The 20045-nt window shown below is 45.4% G+C and overlaps 1 protein-coding gene across 1 annotated transcript in view; it reads left to right on the top strand.

Moving 5' to 3' along the window:
• The window catches only part of LOC143981428 (asialoglycoprotein receptor 1-like), a 22100-nt gene extending 2273 nt beyond the window's left edge, over positions 1 to 19827 (top strand). Inside the window, exons 3-9 of the mRNA XM_077479257.1 lie at positions 3628 to 3723; positions 3821 to 3877; positions 9043 to 9114; positions 12031 to 12105; positions 15400 to 15551; positions 18952 to 19058; positions 19248 to 19827. Coding sequence (XP_077335383.1) covers positions 3628 to 3723; positions 3821 to 3877; positions 9043 to 9114; positions 12031 to 12105; positions 15400 to 15551; positions 18952 to 19058; positions 19248 to 19383 — 695 coding nt within the window. The 3' untranslated portion in view covers positions 19384 to 19827. The remainder of the gene's footprint in view (positions 1 to 3627; positions 3724 to 3820; positions 3878 to 9042; positions 9115 to 12030; positions 12106 to 15399; positions 15552 to 18951; positions 19059 to 19247) is intronic.
• The last annotated feature ends 218 nt before the right edge of the window (positions 19828 to 20045 follow it).

Genomic DNA, 20045 nt, shown 5'->3' with positions numbered 1-20045 from the left:
TTAATATTCCGACACTCCTCTCCTACATGTGAAAATCATAATTTTTTTTGCTAGAAAATTACTCAGAACCCCCAAACATTTTATATATATATATATATATATATATATATATATATATATATATATATATATATATATATATATATATATATACATATATATACATATACATATATATATATATATATATATATATATATATATATATATATATATATATATATATATATATATGTGTATGTATAGATTTTTAGCAGAGACCCTAGGGAATAAAATGGGGCAGTCATTCCAACTTTTTATCTCGCACGGTATTTGCGCAAAAACAATCTTTCAAAACGCGTTTTTTTCGGTAAAAAAAAAACAGTTTCATGATTTAAAAAACAAAAAAATAAAGTTAGCCCAATTTTTTTAGTATAAAGATGATGTTATGCTGAGTAAACAGATACCCAACATGTCACGCTTTAAAATTGCGCCCACTCATGGAATGACGCCAAAGTTTGGTACTTAAACATCTCCATAGGCGATGCTTTCATTTTAATTTTTTTTTTTACAGGTTACATGTTTAGAGTTACAGAGGAGATCTAGTGCTAGAATTGTTGCTCGCGCTCTAACGCACACGGCGATTCCTCGCATGTGTGGTTTGAACAGTGTTTACATATGTGGGCGGGACTTGTGTGTGCGTTCGCTTCTGAGTGCGAGCTACCGGGTACAGAGGCGTTTTAAATTATTATTATTATTTATTTTTTATTTTTTTATTTTTTTACACTTTTAAATTTTTTTGATCACTTTTATTCCTATTACAAGGAATGCAAACATCCCTTGTAATAGGAATCGTTTGTGACAGGTCCTCTTTATGGAGAGATGTGGGATCAATAAGACCTCCGCATCTCTCCTCCAGGCTGGAAAGCATGAGATCGGTGGGAAAAAAAAATCCACAATCCCATACTTACTAGCCACATCTGCGGCTTTGTTTACATCCGTGGCCTGGACGTGACATCATAACGTTGCACCAGGGCCTCCGAAAGTCATAGAGATGACTGGTGACAATCTGGTCACCGGAAATCTCTATGGTCGTCATCCAGCTGTGGCCGATTCTTTCTCCGGGTCCCTAATGGCACAGGAGAGCCCAGAGAAGCACCGGATGGCCCCTCCCGTCGCCTGTAAGAACGATCAAGCGATGGAACCACCGCTATGATCATTCCTATGGTGCACAGAATCGCCGGCTGAAAACAAAGATATCTGAATGATGTCTGTACCTGCAAGCAGCATTTAGATATTCCCACTGAAAGTCAAAGATGTCATATGACTTCTTTGAGCGGGAAGTGGTTAAATATAGTGCCTGGGGAAGGGGGGGGGGTCCCCTTACTCTGCCTGTAAAGTGGTACATCTGCACCATGTATAGAACCTGCTGCAGCAAAACTACATTTCTAAAGAAAAAAATGTAATTTAAATTGCCAGCAATACAATACCCATTTGGATGCCTGTAGTATTTCCATTGACCTAAGCTGATTAAAATAATCCTTAGCCCTTGTACACACGGTCGGAGATTCCGACGGAATGTGTCCTATTGGAAAAAAAAATCCACGATCCCATACTTACTAGCCGCATCTGCGGCTTTGTTTACATCCCCGGCCTGGACGTGACATCATAACGTTGCACCCAGGCCTCCGAAAGTCATAGAGATGACTGGTGACAATCTGGTCACCGGAAATCTCTATGGTCGTCATCCGGCGGTTGGCGATTCTCTCTCCGGGTCCCCGGTGGCACAGGAGAAGCACCGGATGGCCGATGTCCCCTCCCGTCGCCTGTAAGAACGATCAAGCGATGGAACCACCGCTATGATCATTCCTATGGTGCACAGAATCGCCAGCTGAAAACAAAGATATCTGAATGATGTCTGTGCCTGCAAGCAGCATTTAGATATTCCCACTGAAAGTCAAAAGATATCATATGCCGTCTTTGGGCGGGAAGTGGTTAAATATAGTGCCTGGGGAGGGGGGTGGGGTCCCCTGAGTCTGCCTGTAAAGTGGTACATCTGCACCATGTATAGAACCTGCTGCAGCAAAACTACATTTCTAAAGAAAAAAATGTAATTTAAATTGCCAGCAATACAATACCCATTTGGATGCCTGTAGTATTTCCATTAACCTAAGCTGATTGAAATAATCCTTAGCCCTTGTACACACGGTCGGAGATTCCGACGGAATGTGTCCTATTGGAAAAAAAAATCCACGATCCCATACTTACTAGCCGCATCTGCGGCTTTGTTTACATCCCCGGCCTGGACGTGACATCATAACGTTGCACCCAGGCCTCCGAAAGTCATAGAGATGACTGGTGACAATCTGGTCACCGGAAATCTCTATGGTCGTCATCCGGCGGTTGGCGATTCTCTCTCCGGGTCCCCGGTGGCACAGGAGAAGCACCGGATGGCCGATGTCCCCTCCCGTCGCCTGTAAGAACGATCAAGCGATGGAACCACCGCTATGATCATTCCTATGTTGCACAGAATCGCCGGCTGAAAACAAAGATATCTGAATGATGTCTGTACCTGCAAGCAGCATTTAGATATTCCCACTGAAAGTCAAAGATGTCATATGACGTCTTTGAGCGGGAAGTGGTTAAATATAGTGCCTGGGGAAGGGGGGGGGGGTCCCCTGAGTCTGCCTGTAAAGTGGTACATCTACACCATGTATAGAACCTGCTGCAGCAAAACTACATTTCTAAAGAAAAAAATGTAATTTAAATTGCCAGCCATACAATACCATTTGGATGCCTGTAGTATTTCCATTGACCTAAGCTGATTAAAATAATCCTTAGTGCCCGTTCACACTACCGCGACTTGTCAGGCGACTTAGCCGCCTGACAAGTCGCGCTCCGTTCTGTACTATGGAACCGTTCTAATAGGAGCAACTCAAGTCGCTCCGACTTAGAAAAAAGGTTCCTGTACTATTTTTGGGGCGACTTCAGGCGACTTGCATTGACTTCTATACAGTAGTCGTTTTGCAAGTCGCTGCTGAAGTCGTGTGCAGGTTGCGTCTGTGAGTCGCGCTGCAAGTCGCGTCGCCCCCTGTGTGAATGGGCACTTAGCCCTTGTACACACGGTCGGAGATTCCGACGTAATTGTGTCCTATTGGACCGTTTTGTCGGTTATTTCGACTGTGTGTGTGGTCTCCATCGGACTGTTTCCGTCGGAATATCTGACGGACCAAGTTTTCCAACTTGCCGGTAAAGTTTTCCGACAAAATGCTCCGATCGGACATACTCCGATCATGTGTAGCCTACACCGAGGAACAAAGTGCCACGCATGCTCAGATCAAATTCCTAGACCAAAGCTATTGGCTACTAGCCCGAACGCAGTCCCGTCGTAACGAAATAACGTCATCACGTTATGTACAATCGGATTTTCCGACAATTTAGTCCGACCGTGTGTATGCAACATCACTTCCGAACCTCTTCCCGGAATTAATCCGTCGGAATTACTCCGTTGGATTTGGTTGTCGGAATCTCCGACCGTGTGTACAAGGGGTAAGTGATCCTGCCACAAAGGTTCTCGTTCAAACATTTCCTGTTATAGGGTGACAATGTTCTGCTCTCTCTCTCTTTTTTTTTTTTTTTATGTGACAGGTCAGGGGGTGGGTGAAACAGAGCAGAGCCTGGAGGTGAAGCTGAGGAACATGAGTATTGAGGTGCACTCCAGAGTGGACCAATTATATGTGGAAAGTAAGTGGGGACTTTGGGTTCTATGGGGGAGGGTTACAGTGGGATAATGTCGGGGTTCTAGTCTTTTCAACCTTGTTATTTTTTATCCCTTTTCCAGATTCAGTGATGGCGGAGAAACTGACTGACTTTGAAAGCTTCATGACGGACTTCCGGAGTAGGTTTTGGGGGTTTGCCAGTCGGCAGCAGAGCTTAAGCTGCACCCTGTTATCTATCTGGGCAGTGATAACATCCACGTAAACAATGGGCAGTTGACCCAAAAAAAAAAAAAAGTGCTCTCTGTTGATGAGATCCTCAGGTCATGGAGGAGATGCAAAGACCAACAGGGCCTCATACACGGAACATGAGCGTTCTCTGTGGCCTCTTTATCTTCTCCTGGGCACCAAATAAACCGCTTACAGATCTACAATTTAAGTGTTTTTTGGAGGCTGAGGGATCCATTGTCTATCTCATCCAGGGTTCTGTGGGACCCTATGGTTTCTCCGGGAGGGGATTGGATAGGCGTTCCTCCTACAATGTCATTTGGTGTGTGTGAGTGATGGGGAAGGCCATGTTAGCAAGATTTTGGACTTTCAGTGGATTGGTGGGCATCGTATCATTGTGATTGAAGTAGACCTGTATTGGAAGACACGATTGATGAGGGGTGTACATCGTAGGACAGGTTTTTTTTTTTTTGTAAGTCTTCTTAGCCCCTGTACACACGGTCGGACATTCTGCCAACCAAATCCGTCAGATTTTGTCCGTCGGATCTTGTCTGAAACTGTTGCATACACACGGTCGGACTAAGTTGTCGAAAAATCCGATCATTCAGAACGTGATGACGTAATTTCGTTACGATGGGACTACATTCAGGCTAGTAGCCAATAGCTTTGATGTAGGAATTTGATCTGAGCATGCGTGGCACTTGGTCCGATCACAATTCTCTACAAATGATCGGAGTATGTCCGATCGAACCAGTTGGTCGGAAAATATTTCCAACATGTTGGAAAATTGGGTCCGACGGAGATTCGGACAGAATCAGTCCGATGCATACCACACACAGTCGGATTATCCAACGACACGATCCGATAGGACGCATTCCGACGGATTCTCCGACCGTGTGTACAAGGCTCTAAACTTGTTTCCTTTTTATTGTTAAAGGGAACTTCTAAATTCCAATAAGCCCCCCACCCGCCCCAACCACAGCCCCCTACAAATACCTGGCCATGGTTGTTGGGAACTGGCCCTTCTCCCAGTGGACACTTTTTTTAATTAAAAAATAAGACAACAGTAAAGTTAGCCCAATTTTGTTTTTATATATATATATATATCGTGAAAGATGATGTTATGTTAAATTGATACCCAACATGTCACGCTTCAAAATTGCGCTCCGCTCATGGAATGGCGACAAAATTTTACCCTTAAAAACCTCCATAGGTGGCATTTAAAAAATTCTACAGGTTGTATGTTTTAAGTTACAGAGGAGGTCTAGGGATAGAATTATTGCTCTCATCCTAACGATCGCGGTGATACCTCACATGTGTGGCTTGAACACCGTTTTCACATGCGGGCGCGACTCATGTATGCGTTCGCTTCTGCGTGCAAACTCGGCAGGACGGGCGCTTTAAAAAAAAATATTTTCTTTCTTTATTTATTTTACTTTTTATTTTGACACTGTCCTTTATAAAAAAAATTAAAAAGTGTCACTTTTATTCCTATTACAAGGAATGTAAACATCACTTGTTATAGAAAAAAGCATGACAGGACCTCTTAAATATGAGATCTGGGGGTCAAAAAGACCTCACGTCTCATATTTACATTAACATGCAGTAAAAAAAATAAAAATAAAAAAAATGGCCCTTTAAGAGCTATGGGCGGAAGTGACGTTTTGACGTCGCTTCTGCCCTCCAGTGATATGGAGACGGGAGGGGGACATCTTCCCCTCACTTGTCTCCATACCTTACAGGGAGAGGACCCGATCACCACCGACGGCTCTGGTAAGTGGCAGAGGGCACCGGAGCACGGCGGGAGGGGGTAGGCCCTCTCCAGCCACCGATAAAAGTGATCTTGCGGCGAATTCGCCACAGAGACCACTTTTATCAGAAACTGGACCGCTCACTGAAGAAGAGGATACCGGGGGTCATGGTAGCTAGCTGCTGCCATAACAACAATATCCTCCTTCAAAGTACCAACGTATAACGACGGTGGGCAGTCCGGAAGTGGTTAAACTGCCTACAGGGCACCGGACACATGGGTTCCAATTGTTTTTTTTTTTTTTTCAGAAGCATTTGATTAGAGCCTGAGGCTCTAACTGGCTTCAAAAAAGGGTGGAGCACTGCGCCTCGAGCCCACCCAGTTGTGTGACAATAGCAAACTAATATTCGCTATCGTCTTCCTAAATCTCCTCCCTCTCCAATCAGGAAGTGGGTCCTGAGACCCGTCAACCAATTTTGGCCGAGAGGAGAAGCGATCCTATTGGCCTCCGAAAAGGAGGAGGGGGGAGATGCAGGGGAAGCCGCCGAAGCCGAGGAGGAGAGGAGATGCAGGGTAAAGTCGCCGCCTGCTGCCAGTAACCTAGATGGGGTAATTGTGGGGCTGGTGACCGACTAACCAGGGGGGGGGGGGTGCCTGTGACCTGACTGACCAACCAGGGGGCTGTTGGCAGGGGTATTGTTTGCTGCCCCATCCAAAAATATACCAGCAGACGCCTCTGCCTTCTCCTATCCACATGGAGATGAGGTGCACTGCCAAGGTACCTCCCAAGTTGAGGGTATGTGGACTAATATGGTCCGGGATTGGGTGGGGGGGGGGCACACACTCATCTTCCCCCCATTCTGGCCCTGATAAAAGTTTGGCATGGATTGGGCTTTTTGTTCTTGTCTGCTGTATGAGGTTTCCCCTTAGAATTCATATCAAACCCCAAAGCTAGGATAAGGGTCTGGTATAGATAAATAAAATTTCAGAATTATTTTTATCTATGTGCAAATGTGTCAGTTTTGCTGCGACAGGTTGTATACATGGTACAGATGGGTGACTTCACAGGCTGGGTCTGGCCATCCCCAGGCATGTTATTTAAGTGATTTTTGCACATCCAATGTTTGACTCTTTTGTATTAATAAAATTGCTAATTCTCAGTTACCGTAAATGGAATTTGGTAAACATTTTTTGTTTTGGTCCTTTTTGGGTGGGGGGCATACACTCATCTTGCCCCCATTCTGGCCCTGATAAAAGTTTGGCATGGATTGTGCTTTTTGTTTTTGTCTGTTGTATGAGGTTTCCCCTTAGAATTCATATCAAACCCCGAAGCTAGGATAAGGGTCTGGTATAGATAAATAGATTTTCAGAATTCTTTTTATCTATGTGCAAATGTGTCAGTTTTGCTGCGATAGGTTGTATACATGGTACAGATGGGTGACTTCACAGGCTGGGTCTGGCCATCCTCAGGCATGTTTTTTAAGGGATTTTTGCACATTCAATATTTGACTCTTATGTATTAATAAAATTGCTGATCCCCCCGTTAAATGGAATTTGGTAAACATTTTTTGTTTTGGTCCTTTTTTCCCTAGGGAAGTGCACCCCTCCATGCCATTTGCCAGTAATCTTAGAAAATGACCAATACTGGTTTTCAGCTTTTGACTCCTATTGACTTCAATGGGGTTTCGGAGTCACTATTGTTCGCCTAACCATGCTTGAACTAGATACATTCAGCTCATCCCTACTCGGGATAACAGAGATGTGCATGTAAGCAAACAAGAAGAAACTGCGCTATGAACTCCAAGTGATCTTTGAGAGCAGCAACTCTGCTGTGAGCAGGGGCGGACTGACCATTCGGCCACTCGGGCACTGCCCGAGAGCCCCAGGCCACTAGGGGGCCCCATCAGGGTTGCCAGCCTCAGTAAGACCAGGGACAGTATGTAAAAATCTGTGGGTTTTTTTTTTTTTACATTTGTCTCTGAAATGTCCCTTACCGACATCCTTTTGATCTAAAAATCCTGAGATTATAGCCACCCCACCTCTCCAGTACCTTCTCAGCCAATAGAAACATGTCTGTGTATACCGTGTGATTGTATACTGTTGTGTGTGTGTGCATACTGTATGGCCCCATAATCTCTGATTGCCTAGGGGCCCCATAATCTCCTATTGCCCGGGGGCCCCATGAGTTTTCAGTCCGCCCCTGGCTGTGAGATATACACAGTCAATAATAAATGGTTACAAATAGAGCTGCACTGAAATGCCAACACAAATGATAATATATGAATCAAGAAATAGTTCAAATAATGGAAAAGTCCAGTGCAAATAGTGAAAAATAATAAAAGGTTTTTAAGTCCAAGTTATGATGAGACCCAAATTGAAATGTGACCTCCACCATATAAAGTGTTCAATTACCAGCCTATACCTCCCATAACGGGAGGTCAGAAACACTTGTGGCTTATACCCAGCCAGGGCCTTTATCCATCCAGGAGGGGTATGAAGATGGCAACGCCCACCATATGTGGATTACCAAGGCAAAAAGGTCAGAAACGATCTCAGCTCAATCTTAACTGGAACCCTCCACAGAACCCATACGACACGGATCCACCCTCAGGATATCACACCCATTGGATTCCATGTCGTAAAGGCTCTGTGGAGGACAAGATTGAGCTGAGATCGTTTCTGACTCTTTTGCCTTGGGAATCCAGATATGGTGGGCGATGCCATCTTCATACCCCTCTCCTGGAGGGATAAAGGCCCTGGCTGGGTATAAGCCACAAGTGTTTCTGACCTCCCGTTATAGGAGGTCCATATAAGCGAGCACTTTATATGGTGGAGGTCACATTTCAATGTGGGCGTTTGATGGTGTCAATATCATTGGAAGGACTCCTCTCATCAGAACTTGGACTTCAACCCTTTTATTATTTTTCGCTATCTGCACTGGTGATTTAGCAACTAATGATTGCTGCTTCAGGGCTGGTCAGGACTTTTGCTTCCATTATTTGGACTATTTCTTGATTCATATATTATAATTTGTATTGGTATTTCAGCACAGCTCTATTTGTAACCAGAAATGTTCATATAACTAGCATAGAAGCCAGTTGTGCACATTCTGGAGATCCCTGAGGTCAACGTTCAGTTAAAGGATATGTCTAGGTAGGTATCATCAACCTGCTGGTCTCCTTATAATCCAGTGAGCTCCTAACTATAGTGAGCTGACTCTACTGCCATGAAGCCCCAAGCAATGTTGTTGTTATCCAAGAGGGGAAGAATCTGTATATGGTTCAGCCCTCCTGGGTAATGGTTTTTATGGGCAGCAGAAGCATCTGAGAAGATGAACATGGAATAAAGACTGATTTCCTGTCTCCTCAGAAAACGCAGTGGAAAGCACAGTGACGAATATCAAGTCGATGGTGAACCTTTTTCTGTCTGACGAAATCACAGGTAATTGTGCCCCCCTGTAAGAATAATGGGTTGTGTTGACCTCTGGGCCTGCCTGGACATTTGTAGCATGTAGTGTATTCATTAGGGTCAATCTGATTGGAGGCTGGACATTTTTAGGTGTTGGAGATAACTGTATAGCAACAAAGGTTTGGAATGTCTATTATTCTTATTAAAGGCCAACATGTTTCATTCATTCATAACGTCTCAACTAACCTCCATCCCATTGTTTTGGGGTTTTAGGTCACCCAGGACCTAGGAAAAGAGTCTGTTTATGAGGGTGGTCTTTGCCCTCTCTGACCAAGAAATTCTCAGTTGCTTGGTGCCCAGGTCTACTTTGTAGAACTGAACTTAATTTCAGGTCTCGATTATCATCAATCATACTGAAGGTTCTTCTCCACATGAGCTTCTCTCATTTCAGACATAAGATAGAGGGATCCCAACCGATGAACAGTTTATTTCATTCCAGTGGTCATGGCCAATGCTTGCAACAAGATTCTTGGGTTTCCGTCCTCAGGCCCTTCTTAGCCCTTGTACACACGGTCGGACATTTCGACAACCAAATCCGACGGATTTTGTCCGTCGGATCTTTTCCGAAACTGTTGTATACACACGGTCGGACTAAGTTGTCGAAAAATCCGATCATTCAGAACGTGATAATGTAATTTCATTACGATGGGACTGCGTTCAGGCTAGTAGCCAATAGCTTTGATGTAGGAATTTGATCTGAGCATGCGTGGCACTTTGTCCGATCGGAATTCTTTACACATGATCGGAGTATGTCCTATCGGACCAGTTGGTCGGGAAATATTTCCAACATGTTGTAAAATTTGGTCCGACGGATATTCCGACGGAAACAGTCCGATGCAGACCACACACAGTCGGATTATCCGACAACACGGTCCGATAGGACACATTCCGACGGATTCTCCGACCGTGTGTACAAGGGCTTAGATGCTAAAATAAACTTTAGGAAAGCCAACTCCTGGACGAATGGAGATCACTGAGGTCAATGTTCAGTCGTATAACCCAGGGTTTCTCAACCACTGTTCCATGGAACCCTAGGGTTTATCCAGAGTCATTAACCACTGACACCAATCGTCTTTTTTAGCTATCTGTAAGGGAGGATTCTTCCCAGTGACCACAAGTGTAAGGAGCATGGACGTACCTACCGAGGATCGCAAATCGTGACTTGGGCCCATGCTGCAGGGGCTCCCTTGTATACCTGTATAAGGAGCCAAGGGGACGGCTGCATATAGAGGAGACAATCTTTCCATTTTTGTCCTGCATCTGCTGATCACCTACAGGAGGAAGAGGAGGAGAAGTGGCATTCAGCGGCTGCGGGAAGAAAATGGAGAGATCAATTCCACTATACATAGCTGCCCCGCTCCTCCTATCCAGCTTCCTGCTGCCCCCCCCCATGTACTCTCTCTGGTCCCCTCCATGTCCCCCTGCAGCTCTGCCAGGTTCTCCCCTCCCCTCTTCCATCGGCTGCTGCGGGGGATCTGTCAGGATGGAGAGTGGGGAAGGGGCCGGTGAATGTGTCATTTACTGGCCCCTTCCTTTTCTGAATGGAGAATCAGTGATCTGTACCGAACACTGAATCTGTCCATTCATAACTGAAATGTAGTAAACTCTGTACATAGCTATTCCTATCCATTCGTTCTGTGCAGCTAAGGCTGCAGAGAAGGAGATGGATGGCTATGTCCTCCACCACCTTTCTCTGTCCCAAAGATGGAACGTCAGAGGTCTGTTTAGACCCCTGATATCTCACCGAAGCCCCCCTAACGGGGCAACTAAAAAAAAATGTAAAATATAATTTAAAAGATAATATTGTGAAAAAATATATAACAAAAACACTCACACCAGTGGCAGAACTACCAGGGTCACAAAGGTGGTACGTGCCTTCCACCAAAGGGCTCGGAGGGAAGGGCCTGATGGGAGTCAGGGGGGCCCTTCATGGTTTCTTGCACTGGGGCCCTGAAGGCATAGTTACACCACTGGTAAGGAGCATTCTTCCCACTGACCATCACAAGCTGTTCATTTAAAAATATTTTTTTACCAGGGGCTCTAAAAAGTTATTGGAAGGGTTCCTCTATGTTGAAAAGGTTGGGAAAGGCTGGTATAACTGATCAGCACACAAATAAGACCTTTGTGAACAGCATATAAAAGTGGAAAGATATGGATATATGACCAAAATTGTAAACACCTGACCATCCCAAACCATAGGCATGAATGTGGAGTTGCCCCGATTTTGTGGTCATGACATATGCCATTCATCAGGGAAGGCTTTCTACGAGATATTGGAACATTTCATGAAAACTGGAGCATTAAATGTCCATCAACATAATGCAATCTACCTTGGAAGCCCGACTTCGACCAAAACTTTCCATTGTTTGGATGGAATGAGGCAGGATTAGATCCTCTGTATGTTTTTTTATTCCAGTGCCCCTCCAGTGGGGAGAGCTCTTCGAGGAAACAAGTTGTATTTTTATTCAATAGGAAGGCAAACAGCAATAAGAGAAAAACGGGAAGGGGCAAGGCCTCCAGTGGTGGATCTACATCCATATGTGTCCATGTTGGAGACATCTCTCCCCACTTTGTCATCACCAATGATGACAAGCAAATTGGTCATAAAATTCAGATGAATCTGCAAATGTTTTGATTCTCCTGGATATGAGATTACGATATGAGCTTGCAGAAATTCATAAATGACTATTTACAGATCAAACCCATCTACTGTGTGCAGATGTTGAGGGGAATGGAAAGGCTGAGAATCAAAACTTTTCCCGGCTAGAGTTGGCTTTTTAAGGTTGGAGATAAAGGTCCCACCGGAGATACTTCCGGTGTTCCTCTCTTCTTTCTTCCCTGCTAATGGAGACACAGAAATATTGATATTTGTATTGTTTCCTATTGCAGGTTCTCTTACCAGTGACAATCAGAGGATTTTGGCCGCAGTGGGGAAACTAACAGATGGACTCCGCAACAGCAATGGTATGTTTTCCCTATTCCGCCAATCGCTAATCCTCCACACCTTCATTTTCCCTGACTTTCTAAGGCACGATCTCTCACTATTATTATTTCTGGCTTCCTGTACAAGACGCAGGAGGTAACCCACCCGCTGCTCTCCAGCCTAATGAGACCTCTTCAGATTTTCTGTTAATTAAAATATATAAGTCCTCCTTCTCCCTCACTTCTCTTTGTCCTCTTCTTTCTCTCTCTCTCCATCCTTTCCCTTCTTTTCTCTCAACTTATATCTCCACCTTCCTCTCTCCTCCCTTCATCTCTATTTTTGTCCTCCACTCTTTATTTTTCCCCATACCTCTCTCCTCCCTTTCCTTATCTACTTTTATCCTTCACTCTTTCTCTCTCCTCCCTTTCTTTCTCTACTTTTTCCTCCACTCTTCCTCTCTCCTCCTTTTTCTTTCCTGTCTCTATTTTTCTCCTCCATTCCTCCTCTCCCCCTTCCTCTCTGCTTCCTTTCTTTCTCTACTTTTCTCCTCCACTCTTTCTCTCTCCTTCTTTTGTTTCTCTAATTTTCTCCTCCATTCTTTCTCTATTTTTCTCCACCATGCTATATTTTTCCCCATACCTCTCTCCTCCCTTTATTTTTCTACTTTTCTCCTCCACTCTTTCTCTCTCCTCCGTTCTTTCTCTACTTTTCTCCTCCACTCTTTCTCTCTCCTCCCTTTCTTTCTCTAAATTTCTCCTCCACTCTTTCTCTCTCCTCTGTTCTTTCTCTACTTTTCTCCTCCACTCTTTCTCTCTCCTCCCTTTCTTTTTCTACTTTTCTCCTCCACTCTTTCTCTTTCCTCCGTTCTTTCTCTACTTTTCTCCTCCACTCTTTCTCTCTCCTCCCTTTATTTCTCTAAATTTCTCCTCCACTCATTCTCTCTCCTCCCTTTGTTTTTCTACTTTTCTCCTCCACTCTTTCTCTCTCCTCTTTCTCTCACCTCCGTTCTTTCTCTACTTTTCTCCTCCACTCTTTCTCTCTCCTCTGTTCTTTCTCTACTTTTCTCCTCCACGCTTTCTCTACTTTTCTCCTCCACTCTTTCTCTCTCCTCCCTTTCTTTCTCTAAATTTCTCCTCCACTCTTTCTCTCTCCTCTGTTCTTTCTCTACTTTTCTCCTCCACTCTTTCTCTCTCCTCCCTTTCTTTCTCTACTTTTCTCCTCCACTCTTTCTCTCTCCTCCCTTTATTTCTCTAAATTTCTCCTCCACTCTTTCTCTCTCCTCCCTTTCTTTCTCTAAATTTCTCCTCCACTCTTTCTCTCTCCTCTGTTCTTTCTCTATTTTTCTCCTCCACTCTTTCTCTCTCCTCCCTTTATTTCTCGAAATTTCTCCTCCATTCTTTCTCTCTCCTCCTTTCTTTCTCTTCTTTTCTCCTCTACTCTTTCTCTCTCCTCCCTTTCTTTTTCTACTTTTCTCCTCCACTCTTTCTCTCTCCTCTTTCTCTCTCCTCTGTTCTTTCTCTACTTTTCTCCTCCACTCTTTCTCTCTCCTCCCTTTCTTTTTCTACTTTTCTCCTCCACTCTTTCTCTCTCCTCTTTCTCTCTCCTCTTTCTCTCTCCTCTTTCTCTACTTTTCTCCTCCACTCTTTCTCTCTCCTCCCTTTCTTTCTCTACTTTTCTTTTTCACTCTTTCTCTCTCCTCCGTTCTTTCTCTACTTTTCTCCTCCACTCTTTCCTCTCCTCTTTCTCTCTCCTCTGCTCTTTCTCTACTTTTCTCCTCTACTCTTTCTCTCTCCTCCCTTTCTTTCTCTACTTTTTTCCTTCACTCTTTCTCTCTCCTCTTTCTCTCTCCTCTGTTCTTTCTCTACTTTTCTCCTCCACTCTTTCTCTCTCCTCCCTTTCTTTCTCTACTTTTCTCCTCCACTCTTTCTCTCTCCTCCATTCTGTCTCTACTTTTCTCCTCCACTCTTTCTCTCTTCTCCGTTTTTTCTCTACTTTTCTCCTCCACTCTTTCTCTCTCCTCCGTTCTTTCTCTACTTTTCTTCTCCACTCTTTCTCTCTCCTCCCTTTTCTTTCCTGTCTCTATTTTTCTCCTCCATTCTTTCTCTCTCCTCTTCCTCTCCCCTCGATTCTTTCTCTATTTTTCTCCACCATGCTTTATTTTTCCCCATACCTCTCTCCTCCTTTTCTTTCTCTAAATTTCTCCTCCACTCGTTCTCTCTCCTCTTCCTCTCTCCTCCCTTTCTTTCTCTATTTTTCTCCTCCACTCCTTCTCTCTCCTCTTCCTCTCTCCTACCTTTTCTTTCCTGTCTCTATTTTTCTCCTCCATTCTTCCTCTCCCCCTTCCTCTCTGCTTCCTTTCTTTCTCTACTTTTCTCCTCCACTCTTTCTCTCTCCTCCCTTTATTTCTCAAAATTTCTCCTCCGCTCTTACTCTCTCCTTCTTTTATTTCTCTAAATTCCTCCTCCATTCTTTCTCTATTTTTCTCCACCATGCTTTATTTTTCCCCATACCTCTCTCCTCCCTTTCTTTCTCTATTTTTCTTCTCCACTCTTTCTCTCTGCTCCGTTCTTTCTCTACTTTTCTCCTCCCTTTCTTTCTCTCTCCTCTTCCTCTCCCCTCCGTTCTTTCTCTATTTTTCTCCTCCACTCTTTCTCTCTCCTCTTTCTCTCTCCTCCCTTTATTTCTCTAAATTTCTCCTCCACTCTTTTTCTCTCCTCCTTTTATTTCTCAAAATGTCTCCTCCACTCTTTCTCCCTCCTTCGTTCTTTCTCTATTTTTCTCCTCCACACTTTCTCTCTCCTCCTTTTATTCCTCTAAATTTCTCCTCCACTCGTTCTCTCTCCTCTTCCTCTCTCCTCTATTCTTCCTCTACTTTTCTCCTCCACTTGTTCTCTCTCCTCTTCCTCTCTCCTCTATTCTTCCTCTACTTTTCTCCTCCACTCGTTCTCTCTCCTCTTCCTCACTCCTCCCTTTCTCTCTCTACTTTCTCCTCCACTCGTTCTCTCTCCTCTTCCTCACTCCTCCCTTTCTCTCTCTACTTTTCTCCTCCACTCGTTCTCTCTCCTCTTTCTCACTCCTCCCTTTCTTCCTCTACTTTTCTCCTCCACTCGTTCTCTCTCCTCTTCCTCTCTCCTCCCTTTCTTTCTCTATTTTTATCCTCCACACTTTCTTTCTCCTCTATTCTTCCTCTACTTTTCTCCTCCACTCGTTCTCTCTCCTCTTCCTCTCTCCTCCCGTTCTTTCTCTATTTTTCTCCTCCACTCGTTCTCTCTCCCTTTCCTCTCTTCTTTCTTTCGCTGATTTTCTCCTGCACTCTTTCTTTTTCCTCCTCCCAGGCACTTCTGATCCACTATGCGGTTCGGAATGGACACACTTTGGCCTAAACTGCTACTACCTGTCCCAAAATGCGCGGCCGTGGGATTACGCCAAGAAACACTGTGAGGATAAGAAAGGTCAACTTGTGGCCATCAAAGGTCTGGATGAGATGGTGAGGATGATGAGGTGTAAATGGGGCTGCCACATGGAGGGGAGGGGCACTACTGACTTCCCTCTGTAGCCACCAACACAATTGTTTGGCTACATTGTGAGTTGCTAACCCAAAACAAGTACAGAAATGATGAAACTGAGAAACATAGATGTCCAGATGACATTTGCCCTGGGATCATTAGGGTTGGTCTACTAAAGAGAAATAGACTGTTGACTTTGCAAGGGGATGTTCCTCCGCAGAGCTTAGAGTATGAGGTGAAGCTCTGCTGAATATCATAAACCTAATCACGTCTTTGTTTTGTTCACCCGAATGGATGATCCTTTATTTGGTGGCACGCTTTCCACTATCATAAGCCAACGCAAAATTGCGCAAGGCAACCAGAAAATAATTTTATTAGGCACAGTTGTGTGAGACCTTGTAATACATGTGTGGACTGTACTCCATCTCCGGCAGTCCTGTCCAGACACCATGGTCTATGTTGGCTTTGCGAAAATCTGTTCCTTCCTGTGCCCATGGGTAGGTACCAAGGGAAAGATGAAAGATGCCATAGTGTCCCCAAAGCTGAGGGACCTCTGAGATTGAAGAATTGAAGACGCGGGATTGTATTCCATTCCCATGTGAAAGGACTATCCTTCTCCGAACTGGGCAGCTGGATTGGCATCTTTATAAGGAATCCTTCGTGGATCTAAATTTCTGAAGGGCTTTTATACAGGAAAGGACTCCATGTAATCCTCAGTTCTTGCTGGCTGGTGACTTTGCTCATACAGACACAACAGCCATCCTCCCTTTTGAGCAATCCCATTCTCTCTTAGCCCAAGGCTTCACCTAAGCAGGCATGTACTGGCCATCAGGACTACCGGGAGTTTCCCAGTGGGCCGATGGCTCAGTGGGCCACTCTGATGTAAGGGGGCTGGTGATGGGACACTCTGATGTAAGGGGGTGCTGATGGGACACTCTGATGTAAGGGGGTGCTGATGGGACACTCTGATGTAAGGGGGCTGGTGATGGGACACTCTGATGTAAGGGGGCTGGTGATGGGACACTCTGATGTAAGGGGGTGCTGATGCGACACTCTGATGTAAGGGGGCTGGTGATGGGACACTCTGATGTAAGGGGGCTGGTGATGGGACACTCAGATGTAAGGGGGCTGGTGATGGGACACTCTGATGTAAGGGGGCTAGTGATGGGACACTCTGATGTAAGGGGGTGCTGATGGGACACTCTGATGTAAGGGGGCTGGTGATGGGACACTCAGATGTAAGGGGGCTGGTGATGGGACACTCTGATGTAAGGGGGCTGGTGATGGGACACTCTGATGTAAGGGGTGCTGATGGGACACTCTGATGTAAGGGGGTGCTGATGGGACACTCTGATGTAAGGGGGCTGGTGATGGGACACTCTGATGTAAGGGGGTGCTGATGGGACACTCTGATGTAAGGGGGCTAGTGATGGGACACTCTGATGTAAGGGGGTGCTGATGGGACACTCTGATGTAAGGGGGCTAGTGATGGGACACTCTGATGTAAGGGGGCTAGTGATGGGACACTCTGATGTAAGGGGGCTGGTGATGGGACACTCTGATGTAAGGGGGCTGGTGATGGGACACTCTGATGTAAGGGGGCTGGTGATGGGACACTCTGATGTAAGGGGGCTGCTGAAGGGACACTCTGATGTAAGGGGGTGCTGATGGGACACTCTGATGTAAGGGGGCTGGTGATGGGACACTCTGATGTAAGGGGGCTGGTGATGGGACACTCTGATGTAAGGGGGCTGGTGATGGGACACTCTGATGTAAGGGGGCTGGTGATGGGACACTCTGATGTAAGGGGGCTGGTGATGGAACACTCTGTTGTAAGGGGGCTGCTCATGGGACACTCAAACTGTAAGTGGGCCGGTCTGGATGAAGTCCAGGGCCAAATTTCTGTCCCAGTCCAGCCCTGTACCTAAGGAACCTCCTGCTACCTTGTTTCCCCAAAAATAAGACCTAGCGTGATTGTCGGTGATGGCTGCAATATAAGCCCAACCCCCCAAATAAGCCCTACCCCGTTTCCTCGAAAATAAGCCCTACCCTGAAAATAAGACCTACAACTTTAACTAGGGCTTATATTGCAGCCATCACCGACAATCACGCTAGGTCTTATTTTCGGGGAAACAGGGTACATCCTTAACTTGGCACGGATTCCTGCAGAGAGAAGAACACCCACCCACACACATAAAAGGCATATGAAGAGCCCCTGTCATCTCTTTATAAATGCGTCTCTACTCTTTTTAGATTCATTACAGTAAATATTATATCTGCTGTGTGTAAATGTGGGGGGAGGGGACATTAGAGCGTAAGCTCCTCTGTACAGAGACTGATGTGACTGTGGGGGAGGGGAGATTAGAGTGTAAGCTCCTCTGTACAGAGAGTGATGTGACTGTGGGGGGAGGGCACATTAGAGTGTAAGCTCCTCTGTACAGAGACTGATGTGACTGTAGGGGGAGGGCACATTAGAGTGTAAGCTCCTCTGTACAGAGACTGATGTGACTGTGGGGGGAGGGGGCATTAGAGTGTAAGCTCCTCTGTACAGAGACTGATGTGACTGTGGGGGGGGGGGGGGCATTAAAGTGTAAGCTCCTCTGTACAGAGACTGATGTGACTGTGGGGGAGGGGACATTAGAGTGTAAGCTCCTCTGGTACAGAGACTGATGTGACTGTGGGGGGGGGGACATTAGAGTGTAAGCTCCTCTATACAGAGACTGATGTGACTGTGGGGGAGGGGACATTAGAGTGTAAGCTCCTCTGTACAGAGACTGATGTGACTGTGGGAGAGGGGACATTAGAGTGTAAGCTCCTCTGTACAGAGACTGATGTGACTGTGGGGGGGAGGGGACATTAGAGTGTAAGCTCCTCTGTACAGAGACTGATGTGACTGTGGGGGAGGGGACATTAGAGTGTAAGCTCCTCTGTACAGAGACTGATGTGACTGTGGGGAAGGGGACATTAGAGTGTAAGCTCCTCTGTACAGAGACTGATGTGACTGTGGGGGGGAGGGGACATTAGAGTGTAAGCTCCTCTGTACAGAGACTGATGTGACTGTGGGGGGGGAGGGGACATTAGAGTGTAAGCTCCTCTGTACAGAGACTGATGTGACTGTGGGAGAGGGGACATTAGAGTGTAAGCTCCTCTGTACAGAGACTGATGTGACTGTGGGGGGGAGGGGACATTAGAGTGTAAGCTCCTCTGGTACAGAGATTGATGTGACTGGCTCAGTGATCTCTGTACAGCACTGTGGTATATGTCAGAGCTATATAAATGTATAATAATAATAGTGGGTGACTGTGGTGAGGACATTAGAGTGTAAGCTCCTCCGGTGATTATATAAGATCATATGTAGTGACTGTTTTTGTTTTTCTACAGAATTTTCTACGTAACATTTCACAGTCACAGAATCTTTGGATCGGTCTGTCATATGAGAATGATATCTGGGATTGGGTGGACGGCACATCCTATGAGAGATCTCCAATGTATGAAACCATCTTTTCCTTCTCACATTACCTGCAATGCTTTTTATGCGCAAATGTTGGACCTTTTAGCTAAAATACTTTCAGGCTGTAGGAGGTGCCTTCTCCTGCCATCTAGGCTTTGCCACCAGTTGTGGTTAATATCAGTGCCGGCCCGGTCACTAATGTTTTTTGTTTCCCCCCCCCCCCCAGGTTCTGGAAAGATGGTCAGCCTTCATTCTGGTATAGGCGTGGTAGATACTGTGCTCGTTTGGATAATGGACAGGATTGGTACGCATCTTACTGCACCTATAGTTACCGATACATCTGTGAGAAGAAGGCATTGTGACCTGCAATGAGGACCATCAGACATCTCCTGATATCTCCTCATCTCATACTACATTGAGGGAGAATCTACTAACAGAAGAAAATGTATCCTGCTGGACTTTCTGGGACATGGAGTGCCTTGTGATGAGGGTTCCTCAAAAGGTCTACACCCCCATCTCCATCCTTCAAGTCATGATTCAACTAAACCCCACTTATTTAAAAGTGAGGATGGGGGGGGACACTCTCAAAACTGCCACCCACTGCTCTTCAGTGACCGCCCATAGTCATAACTTTAATGAAACCTTTGGAGACATCCCAGCTTCTCGTGTAGCCCCAGATCAGGGGTGTCACCTCAATTTTATCAAGGGCTGCATTATGGTTGCCTTCAAAAGGGCCGGTTGTATCTTTGAGACTAAGATCTAAATGTATCCACTCTTTATCATATTAAAAATTGCTCTGCATTCGATTATTACTGGTTTTAGTAATAACTTACGACTTAAGCTGTGAAAGACACGTTGCTGACCACCATGGAGCCCACTCAAACTCCTGTAGCGGATGATGCAAGTCTGAAAAGGAGGGTCGTACACCACCAGGGCTGGACTGGGACAGATATTTGGCCCTGGACTTCATCCAGACCAGCCCACTTACATTTTGAGTGTCCCATCACCAGCCCCCTTACATCAG

This window comes from Lithobates pipiens, unplaced genomic scaffold (genome assembly GCF_037356315.1).
Source record: "Lithobates pipiens isolate NorthernLeopardFrog02 unplaced genomic scaffold, aLitPip1_a1.2 Scaffold_157, whole genome shotgun sequence".
NCBI classification, from domain to species: Eukaryota; Metazoa; Chordata; class Amphibia; order Anura; family Ranidae; genus Lithobates; species Lithobates pipiens.
This window is presented reverse-complemented; position numbering and strand designations above follow the sequence as displayed.